Below are 23984 nucleotides of genomic sequence, written 5' to 3'. Positions count from 1 at the left end.
GCGCGGAACACAAACNCNNTTTTGTCCCGCTCCTTTCTCTCCGCGCTTTTGGTGCAAAATAATTATCGGCGCGGAGGGGGGGAAATTTTTCTGTAAATAATTTGGTCCTCTTTAAAGAGAAAACTTTTTTAGAGAAGGTTGGGCACACCCAAAAGTTTTTCCGGAAAAATTCGAGGTTTGTCTTTCCCGTGGGAAATTCGTTTGCTCTTCCCGAAAGGATTTAAAATTCAGAAAGTTTGGCCAGTCCGTTTTTGGTTAGGGGACTAGGCCAATTGGTAGGGAAATTTTTTATTTCTAATTTTATTCCAAATTTACAAAAAATTTAAATTCTGGGTCCCAAAAAAGTAGGAACCTACTCAATTTAGTTCTAAGCTACGCTTTTTCTTGAAATTTTAATAAATGATTACAATAGGATTCTTTCCTAGAGGTAATAGGGAAGTACTTTTCTTTGACTCCTTCTGTTAATCATAATCTTAAAAGAGGGTAGATAAATATTTTCACCCCATATAAGATATTAAGCCTATATAGTAATGAAAAATAAACCATTTCTATTATTCATGAATAAATTCTAGATTTCCTAATATCAATAATCAAAAATTTAGTACTGAGAATATTCTGTATAAATTCAATTTTATTTATAAAAAAGAAAAGAAATCATTTACTACAATCTGACCTAACCTATACAGAAAATTTAAAAACACTGTAATTTCGATCTTTCTTCCATAGACTAATTTCAAAATTTTATAGGAATCGTTACAATTTTATTTTGTTTTGAGCTTTTGCTATTAAATTTGCCAGATATCAAAAATTCCTTTTGAATCCACAGCCTTTCTCTGCGTGACGTTCGACTGCATCTTTATGCTTAATTAATAGAAAAATGTCTTTAAACTGTATTATGAAAAAGGTAACTCTAACTGATCAATCATAAGAATATAGGGACTTAATACAGTAGCAAGTTCACTTTGCATGTACAAAAAAGTACAAATGTCGGAAAAAATGATTTTGACAATAACTGTAATTTGCCAGCGCTATTACTTTTTTTTTTTATTTGTAAAGTATAAAGACGCGTAAAGATATATTTACTACGACGGATTAACAAGGTATTGGGAAACAGGTGAGAAAAATGTTTAATATATAAGAATGAGGAAAAAGAAAGCCTCTGGGTCAACACGGCATCATTATTAGTTCCACAATAATAATTCAGCCCTTTCCCATTGCAAAAAAGATATAAAATTATATTTTTATAAGTACACGGATAAGAATCTCTATAATTTACTAAAATAGCGGAAAACAATGAAGTAAAGATGGATTCTTCGCATATTCATTCTCTTGATACCCTTCCTTGCTGTTTCGACCCATTAATATTTCCGAGCAATGTTTGCTTATGTTTCTGACAAAGCTAATAAATTTGGAAGGAAAAAAGATGCTTTCCTAACAATTATAGGTGCTACGCCCAATCTTTAATGTTGTAATAAATAAGGATTATAGCATCCTTGTTTTACAAGAAATTTAATTATATTTGAAAAATTTCGCGGGAATTTATTCTTAGAAAAGTTTATTTAAATTTATTCTATGANAAATTAAGTTAATAAATCACCAAATGTCCAGGACTAATAGGAGAGAAGGGGATGCTAGGGAGAGAAAAAAATTGTTTTTTTGTTTTTTGTTTTTTGTTTTTTGTTTTTTGTTTATGGTTTTTTTGTTTATGGTTTTTTGTTTATGGTTTTTTGTTTATGGTTTTTTGATGAGATAAAATTATACTGAAATTATGCTAAAAGGTTAAGAGTTACGATCTGTAGGAATAGATAACGTTACTGTTGCTGGACAAAAATAGAAATAATAAAGTTATGATCTCCTATTACTTGTTATAGTTCAATTTTGAATGTGTTTTTCGCTTTTGTTCATAAAACTCAAAGGAGATTTCACTGAATATTTTTAGTGAATTGTCAAGCACAAATTAGTCACATAAAACACAGTAAAATAGACATGTTTTCCTTTTTTTATGTCTTGAACCCTGTACAACTTCGTCTTGTTTTCAGTTCAACCACTCAAGTATTGAAACAAAAAAAAAATTCAGAGAGAAGAAAAAGTGGTAGCTTAATTTCTCTGAAGAAATATAGTCATACGTTCAAGTCGCTGAACTTTTTATTTCAAATACATTGGTTTTAACGGTATTTAATTTCGTTCGTATTTCTTAATATTTTACAATGTTTTTCTTTACCGAAAACTATGAAATTTTAACTATCTTTAGTAAAGCTAAATTCTAAATCCCTTTTCAATTGTTGAAAATTTTTGGAATTGCACATTATTAATAACACTTGTTGGGATATTCTGTTTTAATGGTTACCGCCCCCAAGGATTATAATTTAAATTGGCAATTTGGCTTTGTTGAAATTTTCATAAGCATACACGTGCATATGTTAGAAAAGGCCTCTCTCTTTTCTTTACGATCTTAACTTAAAAATTTAAAATATACAATTCAAGATAGGTAAAGATATGTGAAATTTTCTCTTAAAAGTACAATAATTTAGGGACTATGCCAGAAGAATAAATGAAAAAATATTTTAGAGATCAATATAACACATGGAGAATTACAGGGATATTGAAAGCTCTTAATTGAATATTCCACCAAAAATGATATACTTCTACTGGGATTTTTCTTCGACTTCAAATTCTTTTGACTTTGTATATGAAAACTTTGGAATTGGAAATCCACAACTTTTTCTTAAATTAAAAAGAATCATGATTACGAATTTCGAACTGTTACTTCTTTTTCTCTTAACCCAATTATTGGGTAAAAATATATATCAAAATATCCGAATACGACATTAAATTCTTTGATTGAATCGATGAATTTTCAATGATTGAGAATTAATTTTATTTGGTGAATCGAATTTTATATATAGTAGCTAGCTTGTTGTGAAAGTGAGTTCATTCTATAAACAATTGGCTACTTACTGGAAACCATAATATTCATTCCATTCTAAATTGTTGATGCCTTGAACTTATTAGAGACCTTCCAGAATTCAAGGCATCTGAAAATTCTCAACGGGTAACTTTCAGGGTAATCGATAACCTCTAATTCCATAAGAAGTTGTTGGTATTTACTTATTGCTAATGCGTTTTCTTAAGAAAAGTGGTCAATGAAACACACGAAAAAGCCCGAAACTTATTTATGATATAATGGCGTCTTGAATGTAGCAAAAATATCGGTATATAGTTAATGCTAGTATAAAACACATACGCTTAAGTTTTATTTTTAAAATTAACTGTAATTTGCACTGGTGTAAAGGAATCCGCTGAATCTTAAAATTCACATCATTACAGACTATTTCATTAATTTAACTTTTCTAATCCGAATGAGAGCAGGGTTTAAAACTACCTAATTAATAAATATGCAAGAAATGTTATTGTAGGAAACTGAATTTCTAGTTTTTGCCAGTTTTAGATCTTGAGTTATTTCGGAATTTGCATTAACAACATCAAAATTATTATAATGCATAAATTATATGCAGTGATTAGAACAATAATTATCACGATACTACGTTTACATTCATTTTTCGTAAAATTATTTCTTTGAGTATAAAAAGAAAAATAGTTGTTATTCAATTTTTTATCTTTCCCTTCTTCCTCTTCTCTTTTTATTTGGTATTGGTAATACCCTTGATTACCTACCAACAATTCAAATCGGAAGAAAGAGTTAGGATGATTTCATGGCCGTAAATAGTTTATCACAATTGTCGCTTTGACCGTTCTATATTTGATACAGGAATACTTTCTTTAAGAAATCAGAGTATTAGAATAGGAAAAAAAATAATCAGTACCTTCTTCTGTCCTCTGATAAAGATTTCCGGTTTCCCTCCTGACAAATCAATTATATTGTCCTTTTGCCTTGAAACAACCAGGCTAAAAGATTTGGTTGTATTGTGTACTTAAACTGTGTATAGAAACTTTTTTCCAACATTTTTTCTATACTGACATATGAAAAATTTAACTGTACACAACGTTTATTACCGTTATCTTTTTCTATCAATATGAATGCAGTTTAGAATTCATAAGCGATGAGGTTAATTAATTGCATGAATCACCTAACTACTACCTCTTTTTTTAGTCATGACCATCATTAAGAAATTATTATTGTGCGAGGTGATAAAAAAAAATTAGTGATGTCATCAATACAATGTTAGGTTTTTCAATTGTTTTAAGAGTCCCATAACACAGAGTACTATAATTTGGTTGAATGCTTAAAGAACATTTCAACAATTTTGTGAATTTATGAAGTAACTAATTACTTTTATTTCTAGTTAATTTTTTAAAGCATAGAAAATATTCTTCAAGTTAATTCAAACGCTTTTATTCCTGAGGAGAGAAGTACGTCATAAACATTACAAAGAAACCAGATGAATTGTTGATAAAACAACCAAAACTATCAATATTTAATTTATGTTTATATTTGTCTCTGGTACCATTCGTTCTTGTTTTTTGCTCATTGAAGAATACCATCAACATGAAAATTGAAAGTATTCTATTGGAAAACTAAGTATCATTATATTTTAACAATCATGATTATAAAATGCCTGTTTTAGAAATCTTAATTGAGGATTTTATTTCGTAGGATATCAGTAATATTTTAATACTAAAAATGTGTTTAAAACAGCTGATTTGTCACTTAAAGTTATTTCTATGATAATATGATGATTGGTACCCTTGACACTTAAGAGACAAAGAGCAGAGAAAGATATTTCTAACTGTTAATTAAAATTTAATTTTAACTATTTTTGATATTTTCAGTAAAAATTTACATTGAAAATAACGTTATTCCAATCATGCTACCTCAATCAGTTTCTTTAAAACATTTAAAAAGTATTATTTTTTCCTAAGTCACTTAATTAAGAACTAACTTTTTATTTGAAAAGTCGTTCCTACTTGCGTCATTAAAAAAACATACTAATAAAAAAACAATTTCCTTCAAAAATGTTGTTTCAACTTTCTATAAAGATTATTAATTTAAAATTTATGAAAAAAAATTATTAAAATATTAACTGTGACTCTAAAATCGATATTTCTTTTCTAGTGAAATTGGACTACCTCAATTTTTCAAATTTGTTGCTTTTTATAATTTTATTGTTGTTAATTTCGGATTATTCCATATTCCTTTGGCTAATTATCAGAAATTTTCATGATTCATCTTTACTAGAGATGCCAATATAAAGTTGTTTTGTTACTATGTCAAGAGTAATATTGAAAACGTCCATATTATAAGGGTTGAAAAGATTTTATATAATTAATAAAAAAGTTTTTACAAGAACTATCTAATATAATGTTTAATTAGACTTTAATACAAGAGAATTGTTATAAGATATTATTATGATGACCTATATTTAGAATATTTTAACAATATTAACACATTACTTTTACCATTGCTTATAACAAACCTGAATAGACAGCAGAAAATTATGTAAATCTAAAAAATGGTATTGAATCCAACTTTTTTCTTCATTTTCTAACATTCAACTTAAGTTAATAGAGTGGGAATTTAAATTTTATCTTGATGTAAATTGTTTGGAAATTTCAAAAATCTTACAAAAAAACTACTTGCCAGTTAAATAGGAGGATACTTCTAAGAAAACTTTATCCTTATGGTAGTTTAATAATTGATGTTCTATTCATTGTCAATTTGTTTCATAATTCATAAGAAAGAATTTATCAAACGAATTCTATACTTAAGTTATCTCAAATGTCATACATTCCATATTAAGTGACAGTTTAAAAATTTCTTAGAATATATGAATATATGAATATTAAAAAAAAATGTTTAAGTATAAAATTTCATTATCTTCAATTTATTGAATACAACTTTGAACATGTTGTTAAAAGATCTTTTTGTCTAATTAACTTTTTGGGTCTAATTTGATGCCAAAGTATATTTGTATTTATTGGGTAATAGGGACCTTGTCTTACAAAAGATTTATATATTCATACGGTTAATTGTCTTATATTTATATAATTTATACCTTCTAATTATAGGTAAAACTCAAGGAGAAAATATATTTTTTATAGTTAAGACTGTCTTGGCCTGTTTATTTTAATTGCAATAATTAGTATTTATTGTTTTCTTATTGATTCCAGAAACTTTTTAATATTTAGTTTACCTTCAATGAGGTTACTACAACCTTTGCTGAACTGAAAAATTGATAAACAAAACCAAAAAATTACTATAAAACTAAAAAGTTACTATAAAACTAAAAAGTTACTAATAATTTCATAAGATTGTTGTAATCGAATTTTATTTGCCTCATCTCAATAGAAAGATATCAATAAATTTGTATCCTTTACAATTCAATGCTATAGAAAACATAAATAGGTCAATTAGTTTTAACCTATAATTGAATTGAAGAGAAGCTAGAAATATGAGACAATTAATGGTATAAATATATACATCTTTTATAAGACAAGGTCCCGATTGTGTACTTTATTAAGACAATATTTTATCATTTAAGGACTTGTTTAAGAACTTATACATGGACAAGACAAATATTAACAATAAAGTATCCATCCAAATTGCACAAGTCAGGATTCTATTTTAGAATATCAATATTTATGCGTCAATATTTCAATCTTTGAATACCAAGACTGTTTATTAGAAAATGTCTATTTTGCAATAGGAAAAATAAAAATTTCTTCTGCAAACAATAAACTTTCCAAAAATTTTCCATATGAATGAAGATAAGTTTATATACAATTGCTTATCAACTTTTATATTTTGCCTGTCACTTAGTTTACCAAAAAATAAAATGCACCTGAAACCAAAAGAAACTCTCTCATTGAAAAGACTTTCCTCTAATTAAAAAAGGATTGAGATTTTTAGAAACATTTAATGGAATTGAATATTGTTTTATCTTTCAATCGAGTTTAATTTTTTACTTCTTTGAGTTTCACAATTGATTGATTGTTGGTTACGATAAAAATAGAAGTAAGTCCATGTTAAATATAACTTTTGCTAGCATCAAATATCCAATCCGACAAAGATAAATAAAAAAATATTGACAATTTACCTTTCCTCATTTCCAAGTTTTTACAATACTGGATTGGATAGTTTTACCTGCACTTCAAAAATTACGTTTAACTTGGTATTCAAACAGTACTAATTCCTTTAAAAGTAATAGAACCAAAAATATAACATTCTATTAATATTATACAGAGTATATTTTTAATAAATTTTTAGGAACTGGTTTTTGAATTATATCAATTGTAGTGAACCATTCCTTTTCTTTTTCTTGAACTTTTGAATTCCTAAGTGTTGTTAATAATTTTAAAAGAATAGTTTAGTTTTAATAATGTCAAAAGGAGAAGACTTCGAATATTATTCGAAGTTTCTGGTTTATTTAATAAGAACAAATTATATATATATATATATCCATTAATATCGGTCTAGGCAGATGGATAAAGATGTAGAATTACCGGAATAAAACCAATTTTACTATGTTATTTATTTTTTGGATAATGTTTTACTTAAGTAATAGATAATCCACTTAAAGTTAATTATCGTTTATATTACCAAAAATAAAAATAAACTTTACTTGTTATACTAGTATATATAAAATTTTAATTCTTAAGTTCACTGAATTCTATTATTTTAATTTTGCATAGTTTATCTCATAATCGACTGTTTTAATGTAAGCTTAATCAATGAATTCAGGGTCAACTTATTACTTTTTCATTTCAAAATCAATCGTCATCTCCAGAATAATACTTTTTGTAATATAAATATCGATAGTTAATATGAATAAAAGTATCATTAAATCTAAAGTTCTCATCCATGCAAAATTTGTCCCCCCCCTCCACTTCAGTTTGGTAATAATGTTTAATTAGCATAAAAAATAAGATTTTAAGATTTTATAATTTAAAAAAAATTTGAAGATAATGGAATATAATTTTAAAGTAATATCTTTCCAGTCAATCTAAAACAAATATAAAATGTAATTATTGAATTTTTGGAATAAGTTAAGAAATATAATTTTGTTACCCAAAGACATTCTACTCAGAGTACAACACTCGCAATAATTTACACTAAAGTATTTCAGTTTGAATAAACAAAACATTTATTAAAAAATCATATAGAAAATAATATCAATCAACTGAAAATAATGAATTAACTATTGTTTTTGATAATGGTTACAAATTATCAATATTAGTTTCGCTGACACAATTGTCGTATATCTTCCAGTAAACAAGAAATTTAGGGACTGATAGAAAATCATACATTAATATACTACTATCCTTCTTTTCTACATTCTAAATCAGTCAGTTCACTAACAGCCTATTCTCATTAGTTCACCCCTCTACTATTAATTGAGTGGAATAAACTTAAAATATTCTTAAGTTCCTTACCATTAGATCTTGATATACTGTCGTTATTACAGTCGTTTTTACATTCTTTACTCTATTTGGCTTTAATATTTTGAAAGAGTATTCATTGCCCGCAAGTGAAAATTCGACTTATGAAAAATTATAGGTTAAAAGAAGAAAAAATTTTTATCTCATCATCTTAATTGAGTATAGAATATATTTTAAAATGACAGGTAAAAGACTATAACAAATCTTGGTTTTAATAGAAGTGGTCAACAATATTGTTAAAATGATAAGCAATCAAGATTTAGACAATTTCATTAAATGGAGCAAGGAAAATGGTGCTGTAATCGATGAAAGGATTGATTTCAGAGTAACCAAATCTACAGGTATCAGTTGTTTTTCCAACAGTATTATAAGCAAACAAGAAGATTCTCTAATTAGTGTGCCATCTGATTTAATTATCAATAGGAAATTAGCAGAGAAATATATGGGTGTAACTTCAAAAGACCTTAAGTTATCTACAAAAAATCCTAATTCCTTAACCATACTTTTCTTTTCAAGTTTAAAATTTAATGGTAGTTTTGGTAACGGAATAAGAAATAAATTCCTTCCATACTTAAATATTATACCAATTGAGTTAGACCAACCGTATTTTTGGGATCCTAAAATAATTGAGGTGATAGAAGGCACTGATCTATTCCTAATCATGAAAAATAACTTGATTGAAATATTTAATGAATGGGAAGAATTGATGGATAAATTAGAGTTGTCAACAGATGATCCAATACTAGGTAGTTCCATAAATGAAAAAATATTGTTTGAATACGTTTGGAATTTCAGAAATCACGGAAACAATGAAATTCAATGGAATAGCTTTTACGCATATTTATGGGCCTCTTGTATATTTAGTTCAAGGGCTTTTCCAGAATTAATAATTGATACAGATACCTCAAGTGATATCAACACAGCATTTTTATTCCCAGTAGTCGATCTATTGAATCATAAGAATGACACTAACGTTAGATGGAATTATCGTGATGGCAACATAAGTTTCAATGCTTTAGATACCATCAGAGAAAATGAAGAAGTGTTTAATAATTATGGAGATAAAACAAACGAAGAATTATTACTAAGCTACGGATTTGCGTATGAAAATAATGTCCATGATACGTCTAGGTTGACTTTAAGATTGGATCCAACATTAATCGCCAGTGCACTTGGCGATAGGGTAAAGCTATCCAAAAGGGAATATCCTAAACCTGATACTGTTGAATTTGAGTTGAGTATGAATGTTGATATACCAAATAACCTTATTAACTTCTTTGGTTATTTATGCAAACTACAGTCAGAAAAAACTACCACAATTAGAAGCATTCTTGAAGGTTGTGATCAATTGCTTTCAATTTTTAATCAAAAACTTATTATGTTCAAGGGGTTACTAAAATTTGATCAATCAAAGCTAAATAATTACAATACTTCTACATTAAAACAAGTAAAGATATATTTGACTTCTCAAAGACGAATTTTTAACTTTAATATCGAGTCGTTACAAAAATTGCAGAAGAAAATTTTAAAGTCATCAGAAGAAAATATATCTTTTAAAAGTATTTTTAAAAGTGATAAAACTTTTGCTAATTCAATGCTGATAAACAGAGGAATTATTAATTATGAAGATTTAGTTAAAAAAGATGCTATAAGAGAGGCATTGCTATTATGGGTAGTCAGAATCTCTAATCATGAAGCGTATCCTAAAAAATTTGACTTTTCATTCCCGAAATTTATTATTGACATGTTTCTAGAGATCAGTGAAAATAAAATAATTGAAAAGGAGGATGTTGAAGAATTTATACCTTATTACAAAGAATTATTTCCTAAGTTATCAGAAAAGATTCCTGAAGTATATAATATAGGGAAATGGGGTATTAGACAATTCATAATAGCTGACACTGTTTTAGATAGATTAACTTGGATAAAAATTCCTCCAAATGAATCATTCTTTATCAAAAGACAAGAATTTAAGCTATAGCTGGTTCCTGAGGATAAGAAGCAATTTAGATGAATAAAATCAAGTACATATGAAACACACACTACAACACACTAAAAAATATAATAAATATGCATAAAGTGATTGATTTGTTTCATAATCTGTAAATGTGGTCTAAGAGATAAGTTTACTATCACGATCATTGTTATTATTGGAAAAATTATGTAGTTTGCGATTAAATCTATCTTTTTCTACCTACTTCAAATTTTTAAGGGACAAATTAAATGTCAATGATATCTAAAATAATCAAAGAAACCGACATTCTAATCGATAATTGTCTTTAGCATTATCTTACAATGAGACGTGATAAATATTTGACAAGCAACGCCTGACATGATCTCTTCGACAAAATAATATTTCCATATTTCCATATTGTAGAGAATCAGAGGGTTGTGTATTCTTTACAGAATCGTTAATAGTAGTAGATTGTTTAGTTGTTTGCAAGGACATTCTTAATAAGTTGATATTGATCCGGTGTATTAAAGTATAAAATATACACATGGGAATATAGTACATATGATAAGTGTCAATTAAGATCTTATCAGACTTTATATACAATGTTTAGATATTATTGACACGCCAGAAGCAAATACTTTCGTATTATAAACATTTCTTTATCCCTTATTAATAATGATGTTTCATATAATTCTTCACCCTTATTAATATTGAATTAAGAGTATGACTTTACGTCATCTCATAATTTCTGACACATATTTCCATATTTCCGATATATCATAAAACAATAGATAAAAGAAGATGAATTCAAGTTTTTACTCTTATGAATAAAGCATTCTTAAAACATCTTAACTGTCAAAATTTGAGTCAGATTATCATCTCCAGTCCTCTGACGTCATCATATTCCAGACATTTTAAAGCAGAATGATACCCGGACATACTTAAGTTCGACTTCGAAATTCGAAATCGATTGAATGAATTACTGTTTTAGGAATTCCCAATATTTTCTAAATTATTAAAGGACCAAGTACAAATTAGTAATCCATAAATGACAGACAGGATCGAAATTTTATGTTTTAAAAGTCAATCTAAAAGAGGTACCATTTTTTGATTGTAATGATTTGAGAAGTGTTTTAAGTTTATTGTTTGATTAATTTTTAATAAGAATATAAAAATTTCAATAATCAGTGATTCTTCTGTCTTTTGATTTAAGGAAAGAAATTGGTAAAGTTTCCATAAATTAAGGTACTTTAGTAATTAGGTACCTTATAGGGAAAATAAATTGAAAAATATAGATATATTTCTATTAATTTATATATTCTACTTAATTTAGGATGGAAAGTGATCGTTTGGTTGATAATCAGAAGACTTATAACTATTTGGATGAGGATGTAGAAATTAATGGCTATTTAGTGAGTACAAAGAATGGGTCATATAGTTGTTTGAGTTTAAATCATGAATTATCTGATACCGTTATAAAAACTGAAGTACCTCAGGGCAGACACTTAGGAGTTTTTTCAACTATGGTTCTATTTGTCTCAAGAATGGTGGGCTCGGGGATATTTGCTACTCCCTCAAGTATATTCGTTAGTTCTGGGGGGAATATTCTAATATTTGCATTAATTTGGATAGTAGCAACACTTCTAGCATACTCAGGTTTATATATTTTTTTGGAATTTGGGTCTTGGTTGCCAAAATCTGGTGGAAGAAAAAATTTTCTGGAACAAGCTTATGATAAACCAGCATTAATGATGAATGTCTCATTTGCTTGTTATAGTGTTCTAACAGGTATCGCAATTTCAAATTCTATCATTTTTGCGAAATATTTATTAGTCATCTTAGGTTATACCAATTTGGATTATTCAAAGTTTGTAAGCATTGCAATCATTTTGGTCATCATAGCTATCCATGGGTTTTCAGTGAAATTTGGAATTAAAATTCAAAATTTTTTAGGTACTTTAAAATTCCTATTAATATTTTTAATGTGTTTAACTGGCTTTTACACTATTTTCTTTTACAAATCAGATAATATTAATTTCACTCATTGGACATCATACCAAGGTAATACTGGGATTTCATACTCATCATTGGCCTCTGCATTCATTGGCGCTTTTTATTGCTTTTCTGGCTGGGATAGCGTACATGTGGTATCTTCAGAAATTAAAAACCCCAATAGAACATTGAAGTTGGCTGGTCCATTATCAATATTTATTTGCTTTGTTTGCTATGCAATGATGAATTTTGCTTATTTAAAAGTTTTGACATTTGAAGAAATTAAAGAGGCAGGCCCTTTAATTGGTTCTGTTTTGTTCAAGAAATTATTTGGTAAAAATTTAGGAAGCAGATTAATGTCATTGTCAATCGTGTTATCCACTGCATCAAATATATTTGTAGTTCTATATGGACTCTCAAGAATGAATCAAGAAGTATTTAGAGAGGGCTATGTCCCATTCAGTAATATCTTATCTAGGAACTGGCCAAATGACGCACCGCTTCCCTCTTTGATGATCTGTGGAACATTAACAATATTATGGTTACTTATACTACCCCCAGAAGGTGGCTCATTTGAGTACTTGGTGAATATGGAAGGTTATGGAAATCAATTTTTCCTTTTCTTGACTGCTGTTGGATTATTTATTTATAGACATAAAAGGAAGTATGAAATCCCCAAAATTAGATGTAGCTCTTTAGGTGCTATTTCTATGGTTTTGGTCTCGATTTATTTATTAGTTGCTCCTTTTTTTGGTAATCAAGAGTTAAACAGAGTAGGGAATTTTCCTTCCTTTCAGATCACAGCACTGTCAATCATTATCAGTTGCACAAGCTATTGGTTCTTAGTTTTTTATGCAATTCCTAAAGTATTGGGATATAAATTAGTTCCAGTATCAGAAAAATTAAGTGATGGAATGATAATAACTAGCTGGATAAGGAGCTACGAATCATAGAATCAGACAAGAACTTTTCAGACTTCAGTTCAAATGATTTAAATTAATAGTATCAATGGTTTTTTCAGCTAAATAAATAAACTAATAAATAATTTAATTAAAGATGAATTAGGGAATTAACTAAATAACATATGAATGGATGAAGATATATATAAACAAATAGTGATAAATAGTCATTGGATACAGGGTCAAATAATTAAGTTCACATGCGGATCAAATCTGTTTCTGAATGTATCTATTTAGAATTTAATTTTTTCACAAATGCTTCTTTTGACAAATCTAATAATAAGTCTAGCTCACCACTCTGTTCACACATGCCATAAAATATGCTATTTTTATTTAGTAATAGGGAATAAGGATGATCAAATTCCTTCACTTCACCAGCATCCATAACTAGAATTTTGTCATAATCTATAACTGTTCTTAATCTATGTGCGATAGTTAAAATTGTACTATCGTCAAATTCATTTCTTATAGTTTCTTGTATTTTTGCATCTGAAGCATAATCTATTGAAGCAGTTGCTTCATCTAAGAGAATAACTTTAGGACAACGAAGTAATGAACGTGCAAGACAAACCAGTTGGCGTTGACCCTGCGATAGGTTACTACCACCTTCACTTATTTCATTATTCACATTCAAAAACTTATTCGCATTTCCGGAGGCAATTGATTGTTGATCTGAATTTCCAGAAGCCAATTCTTTCTCAGTTACCAAGTTGACTCTTTTCAATGCTTCAAATATCTGTTTCTCGGAATATTCATCATAGGGATCCAAGTTACTCTTAATAGTACCGGAGAATAAAGTTGGATCTTGAGGTATAATGGTAATAGATCTACGCAATTTTTTCAATTCAATAGTTGAAATGTCAACATTATCTATTTTGATACTACCTGTTTCTGGGTCCAAAAATCTAAACAACGCAGTTATAATTGTAGATTTACCTGCACCTGTTCTGCCAACAATACCAACCTTCATCTTTGGATCAACAGTAAAAGTGGCATTTTTAATAACCCTAGGCAAGTTGGGAGCATAACGTAGGGAGACATCGTTAACTTCTATCTTACCTTCTTCTGGCCAACTAGAAGGAACATCCAATGAGCTTGATTTATAAGGTTCTTGTTCAACTTCCATGTATTCCATCAATCTTTCTACAGAATTCATATTCATTTCCAAGTTAGAATAATGTCTCACTAACCATAGAGCGCTCTCAGTAAATGAAATCGCGAATGATAGAGATATACCAGCTAAACCAGAATCAATTTTGTCGATGTTCAATAAAACGAAGACACCAGAGCCAAAAATAACTAGTGCACCGACTACGTCGATTCTAAAAGCTAACCAACGATTGGAAACCCACAAGTAAAAGAAGGGCTTGTTATTCTCATCAATCATCTTGAGATTTTCACGCATAAAACGAGCTTCATCTCCATAAGCACGAACAGTTGTGACACCAACAAGGGTCTCAGAAAAATGTTGATATATAGGGGATTTTGTTATTGAATCAAATCTCTTCAGTTCACGGGAACCTGCAAGATATAACACACCAATAGCATAATATAAACCAGCAACCAAAATTGCAATTATCAAAAACTCAGGAGTAATATATGTAATCAACAGGATGGTCGAAGAAATATCAATAATGCAGTAAAGTGCAGCTTCCAAGTAAGGAACTAATTCCTGATCAACTGCTTCCATATCTTTGGAAAATCTATTCATTATTCTACCAATAGGAGTAGAGTCAAAAAACCTTAAATTTGCGTGAAGTGCCTTGTTTAACAACAATGAAAAGATTTTTCTCGATGCAGCAATACCACTATAGTAATTAAAGATATTCTTCAAAGCAGCTAGGATAGCATTGATGATACCAATAAGAAAGTAAACAGACAAGTAGTATGCTGGACTATGTTCCTTTTTGGAATTTACAGTTTCTGAGTTAGTTGTGTTAAAATCAGAACGAACCGCCGATCCAATTGCAACAAATACCTGGAATATAGTGTTACTTGTATATGTTGCTATTTTTCCAGTTAGAGCTTGTATAGTAGCTGCTGTTCCATTCGAGAGCCAGTAACGAATCCACCATGATTGACCAACATAGATTGCCTGTACAATAGAAAAAACGCACAGTAAAATAACGATGATTTTGAAACCACCAAAGATATTTAAGTACCACTTGTAGACTTTAATGCTAACAACACCCTCAGCTTTCTTTTCTTCCTCAATTAATTTACCTTTTTTAGCTCTCTCTGCATCTGTATCTTTTTTAGATTGCAATTCAGATGGACTAGATGCCTTCATTTGATTATTTAACTTAGTCATATTTAGGTAGCTCTTAGTAGCCAAGTTTGTAGAAGATCCATGGCTAGACATAATGCTTGTTTTCACCATCTCATCTTCTCCAAGGACACCTTTTTTTAGTAAAGTAAGAGGCTCACCATGTTCGACAATTTTACCATTTTCTAACTTTACAACATAATCCGCATTTCTCAGGGTTAACGCAATATTATGAGAGACAAGGATACATGTCCTATTTTCCATCAATGGTCCAGAAATACAATTGTCATAAATCCAAGTAGCAGTGTGGGAATCAACAGCACTAAGACAATCATCCAATAATAAGTGCTTAGAATTGGAATACAATGCTCTAGCTAGAGAAACCCTTTGTTTTTGTCCTCCAGATAACGTGATACCTCTTTCACCAATTTCAGTCATGTCACCAGCATTCAATATTTCAAAATCTCTTTTCAACCCAGAAGCTTCGACGACAGCATTGTATCTTTCTTCGCAATATGGACTGTTGAATAAAATATTATTTCTTACAGTATCATTTAAGAGCCAGGCAGCCTGAGAACAATAGGCAATAGAATTTGTCAAACCGTTGGCGTCGAGTTTTAAGTCCTCTCTAGGATCCAAGCATGGAACGATTATCTCACCATCTATCAAATCCATCTCACCCAATAAAGCCATTAATAGAGAAGTCTTACCAGAACCGGTGGGCCCAATAATTACATTTAATTTACCAATTTTGAAATCGATATCAATATTTCTTAACTTAAAGTCCTGTTTTTCTTTGTTCCAAGTTGTTGTTGCATTTTTAAATGCAATTTTATTTTGATATTTATCTACTGTCAATTGCTCGTACTTCTTGGTATCTTCTTCTTCCAAGAATTCTTGAATTCTATCCAATGATACTTTTGACTGAATAACAAAACTTAGCATATCAGAAAATGTATCTAAAGGAATTTTCAATAATGCAAATAACGATAGTGCAGTAAATGCAACAGGAATTGTTAGTACTTCTCCTTGAACATAAACGTAGTAAGTAAAAGATGCACCTGTTACAATAGTTGGTGTAACAAACCATACAAATGAACTAATAGCCCAAACAATTGATCTGATGAGAATCATTCGAAGTTCTCTTTCTCTCACTTCTAATATATCTTTCTCAAAGTTATCTTCCCATGAAAAAAACTTAATGATGCGAATAGCTTGGAAGGCTTCATTTAATTTCTGAATACGTTTATCAGTAACTTCTAAGGACTTTTTCTGGTATTTACCTAGAAGACTTGCCAACTTAAAGTTTAATGGTAGCAGCGCGATAATCAAAGAAGCACCAACAATAGCTGCTACACCCAATAATTTGAATAGTAAAATTAAGGCGACAATTGTCATAACGACTGCCTCAACGAAGTGATGCAAGTATGCACATATATCAGCAACTTTAAACGTATCAACTGCCATCAAATTAATAATAGATCCTAAATTGGATGATTTTGACTCTTCATCACCATCTATATTCTCTAAATCATTTTCAATTTGAGGATCCACTTCTTCTTGCTCATTCAAGTCTTTTAAGCTTGCACTTTTATCATTAGAAATTTTTCTTTTCAAAGCCTTTGAGTAAATTTCAGAAACTAAAATACTTCTCATTCTGACACATACTCTTCTTCCAAAAAATAAAGCTTGTCCTGAACATGCAGCTACAATAACTCTACAGAAGAACATCAAAAAAACATAGAGCCATGCCAAATTTAAAGATGCAGATGATCTGTCTTCAATATATTCTAGAATCTTTTTTAATAAAATTGTTGGCGCAAAGGTCAAAACACTATCGAGGATAGCCCATAAAGCTTGCAATTGAATATAGTTCGAGAAAAACATTATCAAAATATAAGAAAACCCTCTTTTTTTTCCTAAAAATTTATTTGAGTAATCTCTAAATTGCTTAACTACGAATATAGAATAATCTTGCATGATTAAACCCCAAATATCTTTTGCCTTCAAACTTGTTCTATAAGCTTTGTATACAAAAGGGTCAATCCAACTGAAACTAACAAAGCTAGCAATTGATGTAATAGGCTCAGGGGATGGAATTATCCAATCATCTGTTTTATAACTTAATGCGAATGAATTTTTAATAGGCGCAAAGAATAACAAGTTGAATAAAATTGCAACAATATAGAATTGAGAAGTAAAATATCTCCTCAGAATTTTATCATCAATATGACCTATTAACAATGAACGATAAGTGAAAAAATTAGAGACAAATAGAATTGTATAAGCTCCAAATGATGCCGCCCAAATGTTTCCAGCATAATAATAAATGTATCTCACATTATCGTTAATATTTATGAGTCTAAGTGAAACTAATATCAATAGGATGCAATAAACAATCATATTTGCTATAATTGAATTTAACGGATATTGATCATGTATGGTTGAATAGTATTTCAACATCGAATAATGAATTATACATTGTGAACAAACCAAAAGAAATTCAACAATTAATCTTGATTTTTCAATATAATTACGTTTAATTACTTTTGGCTTACCATGTGTTGCTCCATTTGCGCTTATTGGGTTTAACCTATCCAAAGAGAAATGTTTATCCTTTATAGCGCCAGCTGCACTATTACTCGGTATAGATTTATGATTAATTGAATTAGAACCAATTAACAACGGCACTTCTTCATTATTAGCTTCTGAGAGTTGATCAAATGTTCCATATAATACTTCCTCTATTACATTATTTTTTGGAAGGCCCAAAATATTGTATCTATAATAATTAACAATGAGATTAATAAAAACATAAAAGATAATTAATCCTGAAAGTGACAATGGCAAATAATAGCCTAATGTTAAATTTCTACCACATTTTGTTATATCGTCATAATCCCAAAAGACGCATCTGTTGTTTAAAGTAGGATCCATAACAATATTTTGCTTTGAAAAGTCAATTATTAATCTCTGGATTTGAAACCTATTAAAATGTTTATAATAAAATCAAATTAAATATTTATATCTATATCGACTCCACAAAATTTCAATCTGTACTTGATACAAGTACATATAATCTTTCAAGTAAAAATTCAAATCCTTCCAGAAATAAATGTAGGTTAACTCTATCCTTGTTAACTCTTTAAATATCAACGGTGACAAGTTACAATAACCAAATTACAATAATAAATGTACAATCTATCCAATATAATCATCATCTCTTATTTGGATAAAGTTTTAAATAATTTTTAGAATTTCCGAATAAGTTTTGTTTCGAATATTACTCAACCTTTCTCTGAGTGACTAACTTCAAAAAATCAATTGCAGTATTTTCCAAATATTTTCTAAATTTTTTAATGCTTGCTTCTCATCTTAAAACGAGAAAAAATATGACTAAGATGAATGATGATGAATAGAAGGGTTACAATCTAAAAATGTTGATTAGGAGCCATATTTTAGCTATCATTTCTCTATCTTTTGATGCAACGCTAACTGTTTAAGAGTGGAGACAACTGCTGCAAATAACGTAATAATGAAACCGGTATGAGCCAATTTTTTTTGTAAGTTATTATTTTAGATTCAATTAAATTATGGCTTGCATTTATTTGAGTTTCAGTCAATGATAGCCAATAATATCTGTATTGAATTTAAATTAAAGATTTTGAATTGATTTTATTATCTTATCTTATTTTATTTTATTTTATTTTATTTATTAATAGTTCCCCATTGGTGAAGTATATGTCAATTGATACAAATACAAATATTGTAAAAGAGAAACATTATTAAATACAATTAATTGTGAGGGAGATCAAAGTATTAAAAGCAACATTTTGATATTAAGCATTCCTTTTTTCCTGTCATTTTTTTCGTAATTTAACTAAATTTGTGTTCTATTATTGGGCTCTCTGAGCAATGCTATATCAGTAGCTAGTATTCTATCATTTAATTTTTTACCTTGAAATTTATCAACGATTTCGGTTATATCTTTATCTAGTTCAGGAAATGTGACAAACGCAATACCTTTATTAAATTTCCTTGAGAAATGTATTTTATTTGTCTTGTGATTTTTAATCTTTCGCATTGGTAAAACAACCATATCAATATTCGTTCCAAAAAAATCAGCAATTTCCTCCTTTGTAGTTTCATATGAGACATTATTTACATATACAGTATCTTTAGATTTCTCCTTCTGTAAATTTTTGGATGAAGATCTAGACAACATCGATCTTTGGCTATTAAATGAATTTGATGACCTAGCACTCGATTTTCTTTTAAGCTGTGGCCTTCTTACTGGGTGAACTCTTATATTTGTATCCTTCAATTTATAATTATCGTATTTTGATTTAGCTTCTTTAATATCAACAGTACCATTGATTGTAATAATTGAGTATAAATTTAATATCATTTGATTTTTTGATTTTGATATAGTAATAGATTCAATTTCAAATTCCTGGAATAATTCTCTTAAATCATTTTCATCAACATTCAATCCAAGATTTCCTACAAAAATTGATGTGGTTCTTGGTTTTGAATTTTCAATTATATCCTCTGTCATTTTATTTTATGTCACCTAATGAAGATATCTATCTATCTACCTTTATCTACCTACCTTTATCTATTTATCTATCTACCTACCTACCTATCTATATATCTATGTATGTATCTATCTATATCTATTTATTCTAGAAGCTGTAAACTTGTCTTATTAAATATCAAAATAACTTGAAATACCTTTACAACTCTTTATGGTTTCATATCCTGTGTTATTAGACAAAACTAGCAACTGCTAACAAATAAAAGTCAAGAAGTTCACAACATTCTGTCATCATGAATGATTGTCTTTTTATATATTGATTGTCACGTCTGTTTGCCTCACTTCAAAATTGATTTACAATTTATTTTTTGAAATTTTTGACACTGACGCAATTTTTTTTACTATGACAGAAATTCGTAATTAATGATATGATTTATTAGAGTCGCACGTAACCGCAAGTTAAGAGCTGAGTAGATCTAGATACAATAGAAATACCACAGTAGAGACGATTAATTTCGTACCTGAAATGGCCCAAGATTGCTATTTAAGGTTATTTCAAGATTGATTCTTTATTTACGAAGATATTTAAGCATGCTCTTCTGTAACTCAGAAAAAATGTGATCATATCTTCAATTCAATAGATGAGTGAAATACTCTCATCCTATAATGAATCTATGATCATTTTAACGAGCTTCAACAAAGAGACATGTAAAGCTGAAAAAAACGCAATTATTCTATTTTTAAAAAAAATTTTTTATTAAATTCTTTTCTTTCTTTCTTTATATTAACAAAACAAATAAAAATTTGATAATTTATATTATTTCTGCAATGTGATTATTTAGACGGAGGAAGCCTTAGCTCTCTTGTCCAACTTGGCTTGAGCCTTGGCACCGACTAAACCACCACCCCAGTGCTTCTTAACTTCATCGTATTTTTCAGCAAAGTTAGCATTGATGGTAGAGACTAATTTAGCTAATTCAGCTTCATCTTCAGCTCTAACTTCAGTCAAAGCAGCTACGGCAGAGGTCTTTTGGTGAACCAAAGTACCTAATCTAGCCTTACCCTTGACAATGGCGTATGGGACACCCATCTTCTTACACAAAGCTGGTAAGAAAACAACTAATTCAATTGGGTCAACATCGTTAGCGATCAAGACCAATTTAGCCTTCTTGTTTTCGATCAAAGAAACAACGTGGTTCAAACCAAACTTAACAGCGTATGGCTTTGGAGAAGCTTCTTGTCTGGTCTTACCTTCAGCAATAGCAGCGGCTTCCTTGGTCAATCTTTCTTTCTTTTCAGCAGCAGTTTCTGGTCTGTACTTGTTGAACAATTTGAAAGTTTGAGCAGCAGTGTTTCTGTCCAAAGTGTATTGGAATTGAGCAATAGTTGGTGGAACCTTTAATCTAACAGCCAAGATCTTCTTTTGTCTTTGTAATCTGACATATTCTGGCCATTTGACGTATCTAGACAAGTTTCTCTTTGGTTGGATAGCTTGACCAATACCAAAGTTCTTTGGAGTAGAGTTGGTCAATGGGTTCTTAGCCTTACCAGTCTTAGAAGACTTGGCGGCGAATGGAGCTGGAGCAACTTTCTTACCTGGAGCCATTTTGCAATTGGATCTATTGATACTGATCTATATTTTGAAATATAGATTAACAACTACAACAAAAATACGATGCTAAGAGGTACACATGTAAGATATAGTTTTATATATATAGTACAATATATTGTAACGAGGAAGATACAAGCAAGATAATAATTGATCGATAGCTTGTTAGGAATACAATAATTGGTTACAAAGTATAGTTTTGGTAATAAACTCATCCGAGGTTTCGATCAAATCATAAACTGTAACTAACTAATTGCACTGCAAGGTTTATTCTTGGACTGAAAAATTTCGAAAAGTTTCACTTCAAGGCTGTGAGTCTATGCGTCTCTATTACTATACTTTAGATATTTTCAACATTTCGATGTACTTGTCTTCCTCCGTAAAACCGCTGGGAAACAAAGAAAATGGTCAAAATAAAATGTTCCTTTAGTTTTATTTTTGTTTTTCTCTTTTCTTACTTTTGGTGGCTTCCATTGAGAAACGTGACATTTTTGTCAATTCTTTTGGGAGATGTTAGGTATGTGGTGTACAGATGAACTATACATATGTACACCACACAAGAATATATTAGTTTAAGTAGTCATTTGGAAGTAACATATCTTCAATACTAAATCGAGTTTTGGGGACACCAGAAGCTGCCAGGACACAGAGAAATTTGGCGGGACTTAGAAGTGATTATGAATAAAAGAGAGATATATAAAGAGTCTAAATACTTAATATGAAAGGTTCTTTCACTGATACTATTTAATTTGTTTATTTGAATGACTTGGAAAATTGATTAGTATTTTAAGTTAACGTATTCAAGAATACTACTTGCAGATCAAGTAATTCGTCACTCATTTGATGGTGTTAACAAACGAAATAGTTCAATCAAAATTTATGACGTAAAAGAAATGAAGTAATGTAAAGTAAAAATTTCTAATATTATAGAATAATTATTACGAGATTCTTCTTGCAGCTCTTTACTTATTTTGTTTGCTTCTATGGTATTTCTAAAAATGAATTGGTGGATAACCAACTCTAAAGATAAAGATTGAACCCTTGTTTTATAATCCTTTAACTTAAAATATTTCTTGTAATAATTTTTTTTGGCGATTATCATATGATCAATATTTTCAACAGTTACCAAATGATATTTTGATGTCTCTATAATTGAAAGTTTCCATTAAAAATGCCTCGTAACAAGAGTAGCAAATTTAATACATGATATTAGCAACACATTTTAAGCAAATATAAAAATCATGTTCTTACCAAGTTGGTTAAATTCACAGTTAGAAGATCGTATGTGAGTGAATTATATAACTTAGAGTTATCCATATTCATCGTAGTATATGAATTAATTTGGTAAATTACAAATAGAATTACTAAAGTTAGTTCGCTGCATTTTATAAAATAATTAAATAGATTCTAAATTACAGTGCAAAAAGAAGCAAGAGGAAAACTAGGAAGAAAGAGCTTATTGCTTCTTTTTGATCTACCTTTTTTTAAAGTTATTGATCAAGGCAAAAAAATAAAACTAAGAGTCAAAATAGACTCGAAGAAGTTTAATTTAGGTTCCTGAACATCAAAATGATTATGAAATTTTAAATTTAATTATTGTAATTTCGGACATAACTAATCATCAATTACAACTATAGTAGTGCAATTATTACAAACAATTTTTGACTAATTTTGACTTTTTTTTGTCTCTTGCTATGCAACAACTGACATCAACTAGCTTAAGCTAGATTTAACTAAAACTTCAAAGGAACAAAAAACCCAACTTGCTACTTAACAAGGTAAAAAGTATACAGAGAATATGATTAAATATTTTTAATATGAATTAACAAATTCTAATCAATCAAGTTTTTTTTTTCTTTCAAGCAAGTGGTTTTCCTTTATATCTAAATATAGTTTTATTTGATAGAGGAATCTTTCTTGTAATGTTTCCATGTCTCTCTCTTTGCCAATTTTCGAAATCGGATATTCTGAATAGACAAAAAAAATCATTTCGATAAGAGTTATAATAATAGTATATATATATATCATTATTAACCTTTCGGGGATAACTCTAGTTTCTTTTTATGTTTTTTTTTTTAAATTATAGTATAACAGCCACTTGTGTCTGTTATTGTATAGTCTTATAGCGTATTGTTGTCAGCCCCACAAATTCGATAACATTAGATACCAACTACGGTATGGTCTTATCACCTCATTTTGAAGAGCCCCTCGTCATCCACCCTTATACTCCCCCCAAAATGACCAATTAGATCTTCATAAATGCTTTTATA

General features: G+C 29.2%; 5 protein-coding genes across 5 annotated transcripts; 2 read left to right on the top strand and 3 right to left on the bottom strand.

Annotated features, from left to right (window-relative positions):
* Positions 1–8638: 8638 nt before the first annotated feature.
* EFM1 (protein-lysine N-methyltransferase) lies at positions 8639–10378 on the top strand (the record flags this gene model as incomplete). The annotated part of the gene is made up of 1 exon (XM_001642528.1): positions 8639–10378. The coding sequence occupies one exon, from the start codon at positions 8639–8641 to the stop codon at positions 10376–10378; it is 1740 nt and encodes a 579-aa protein (XP_001642578.1).
* A 1307-nt stretch (positions 10379–11685) lies between these two features.
* On the top strand, positions 11686–13296 carry MUP3 (Mup3p; the record flags this gene model as incomplete). Its single annotated transcript, XM_001642527.1, has 1 exon — positions 11686–13296. The coding sequence occupies one exon, from the start codon at positions 11686–11688 to the stop codon at positions 13294–13296; it is 1611 nt and encodes a 536-aa protein (XP_001642577.1).
* A 235-nt stretch (positions 13297–13531) lies between these two features.
* Kpol_311p3 (uncharacterized protein) lies at positions 13532–18505 on the bottom strand (the record flags this gene model as incomplete). Its single annotated transcript, XM_001642526.1, has 1 exon — positions 13532–18505. One exon carries the CDS (start codon positions 18503–18505, stop codon positions 13532–13534), a length of 4974 nt encoding a protein of 1657 aa, XP_001642576.1.
* Positions 18506–19448: 943 nt separating this feature from the next.
* SBP1 (Sbp1p) lies at positions 19449–20126 on the bottom strand (the record flags this gene model as incomplete). Its single annotated transcript, XM_001642525.1, has 1 exon — positions 19449–20126. One exon carries the CDS (start codon positions 20124–20126, stop codon positions 19449–19451), a length of 678 nt encoding a protein of 225 aa, XP_001642575.1.
* Positions 20127–20943: 817 nt separating this feature from the next.
* Positions 20944–21711, bottom strand: Kpol_311p1 (60S ribosomal protein eL8; the record flags this gene model as incomplete). Its single annotated transcript, XM_001642524.1, has 1 exon — positions 20944–21711. The coding sequence occupies one exon, from the start codon at positions 21709–21711 to the stop codon at positions 20944–20946; it is 768 nt and encodes a 255-aa protein (XP_001642574.1).
* Positions 21712–23984: the final 2273 nt, after the last annotated feature.

Source organism: Vanderwaltozyma polyspora, genomic scaffold (assembly GCF_000150035.1).
Source record: "Vanderwaltozyma polyspora DSM 70294 KpolScaffold311 genomic scaffold, whole genome shotgun sequence".
NCBI classification, from domain to species: Eukaryota; Fungi; Ascomycota; class Saccharomycetes; order Saccharomycetales; family Saccharomycetaceae; genus Vanderwaltozyma; species Vanderwaltozyma polyspora.
The sequence above is the reverse complement of the archived record's forward strand: the minus strand, read 5'-3'. Positions and strand labels throughout refer to the sequence as shown.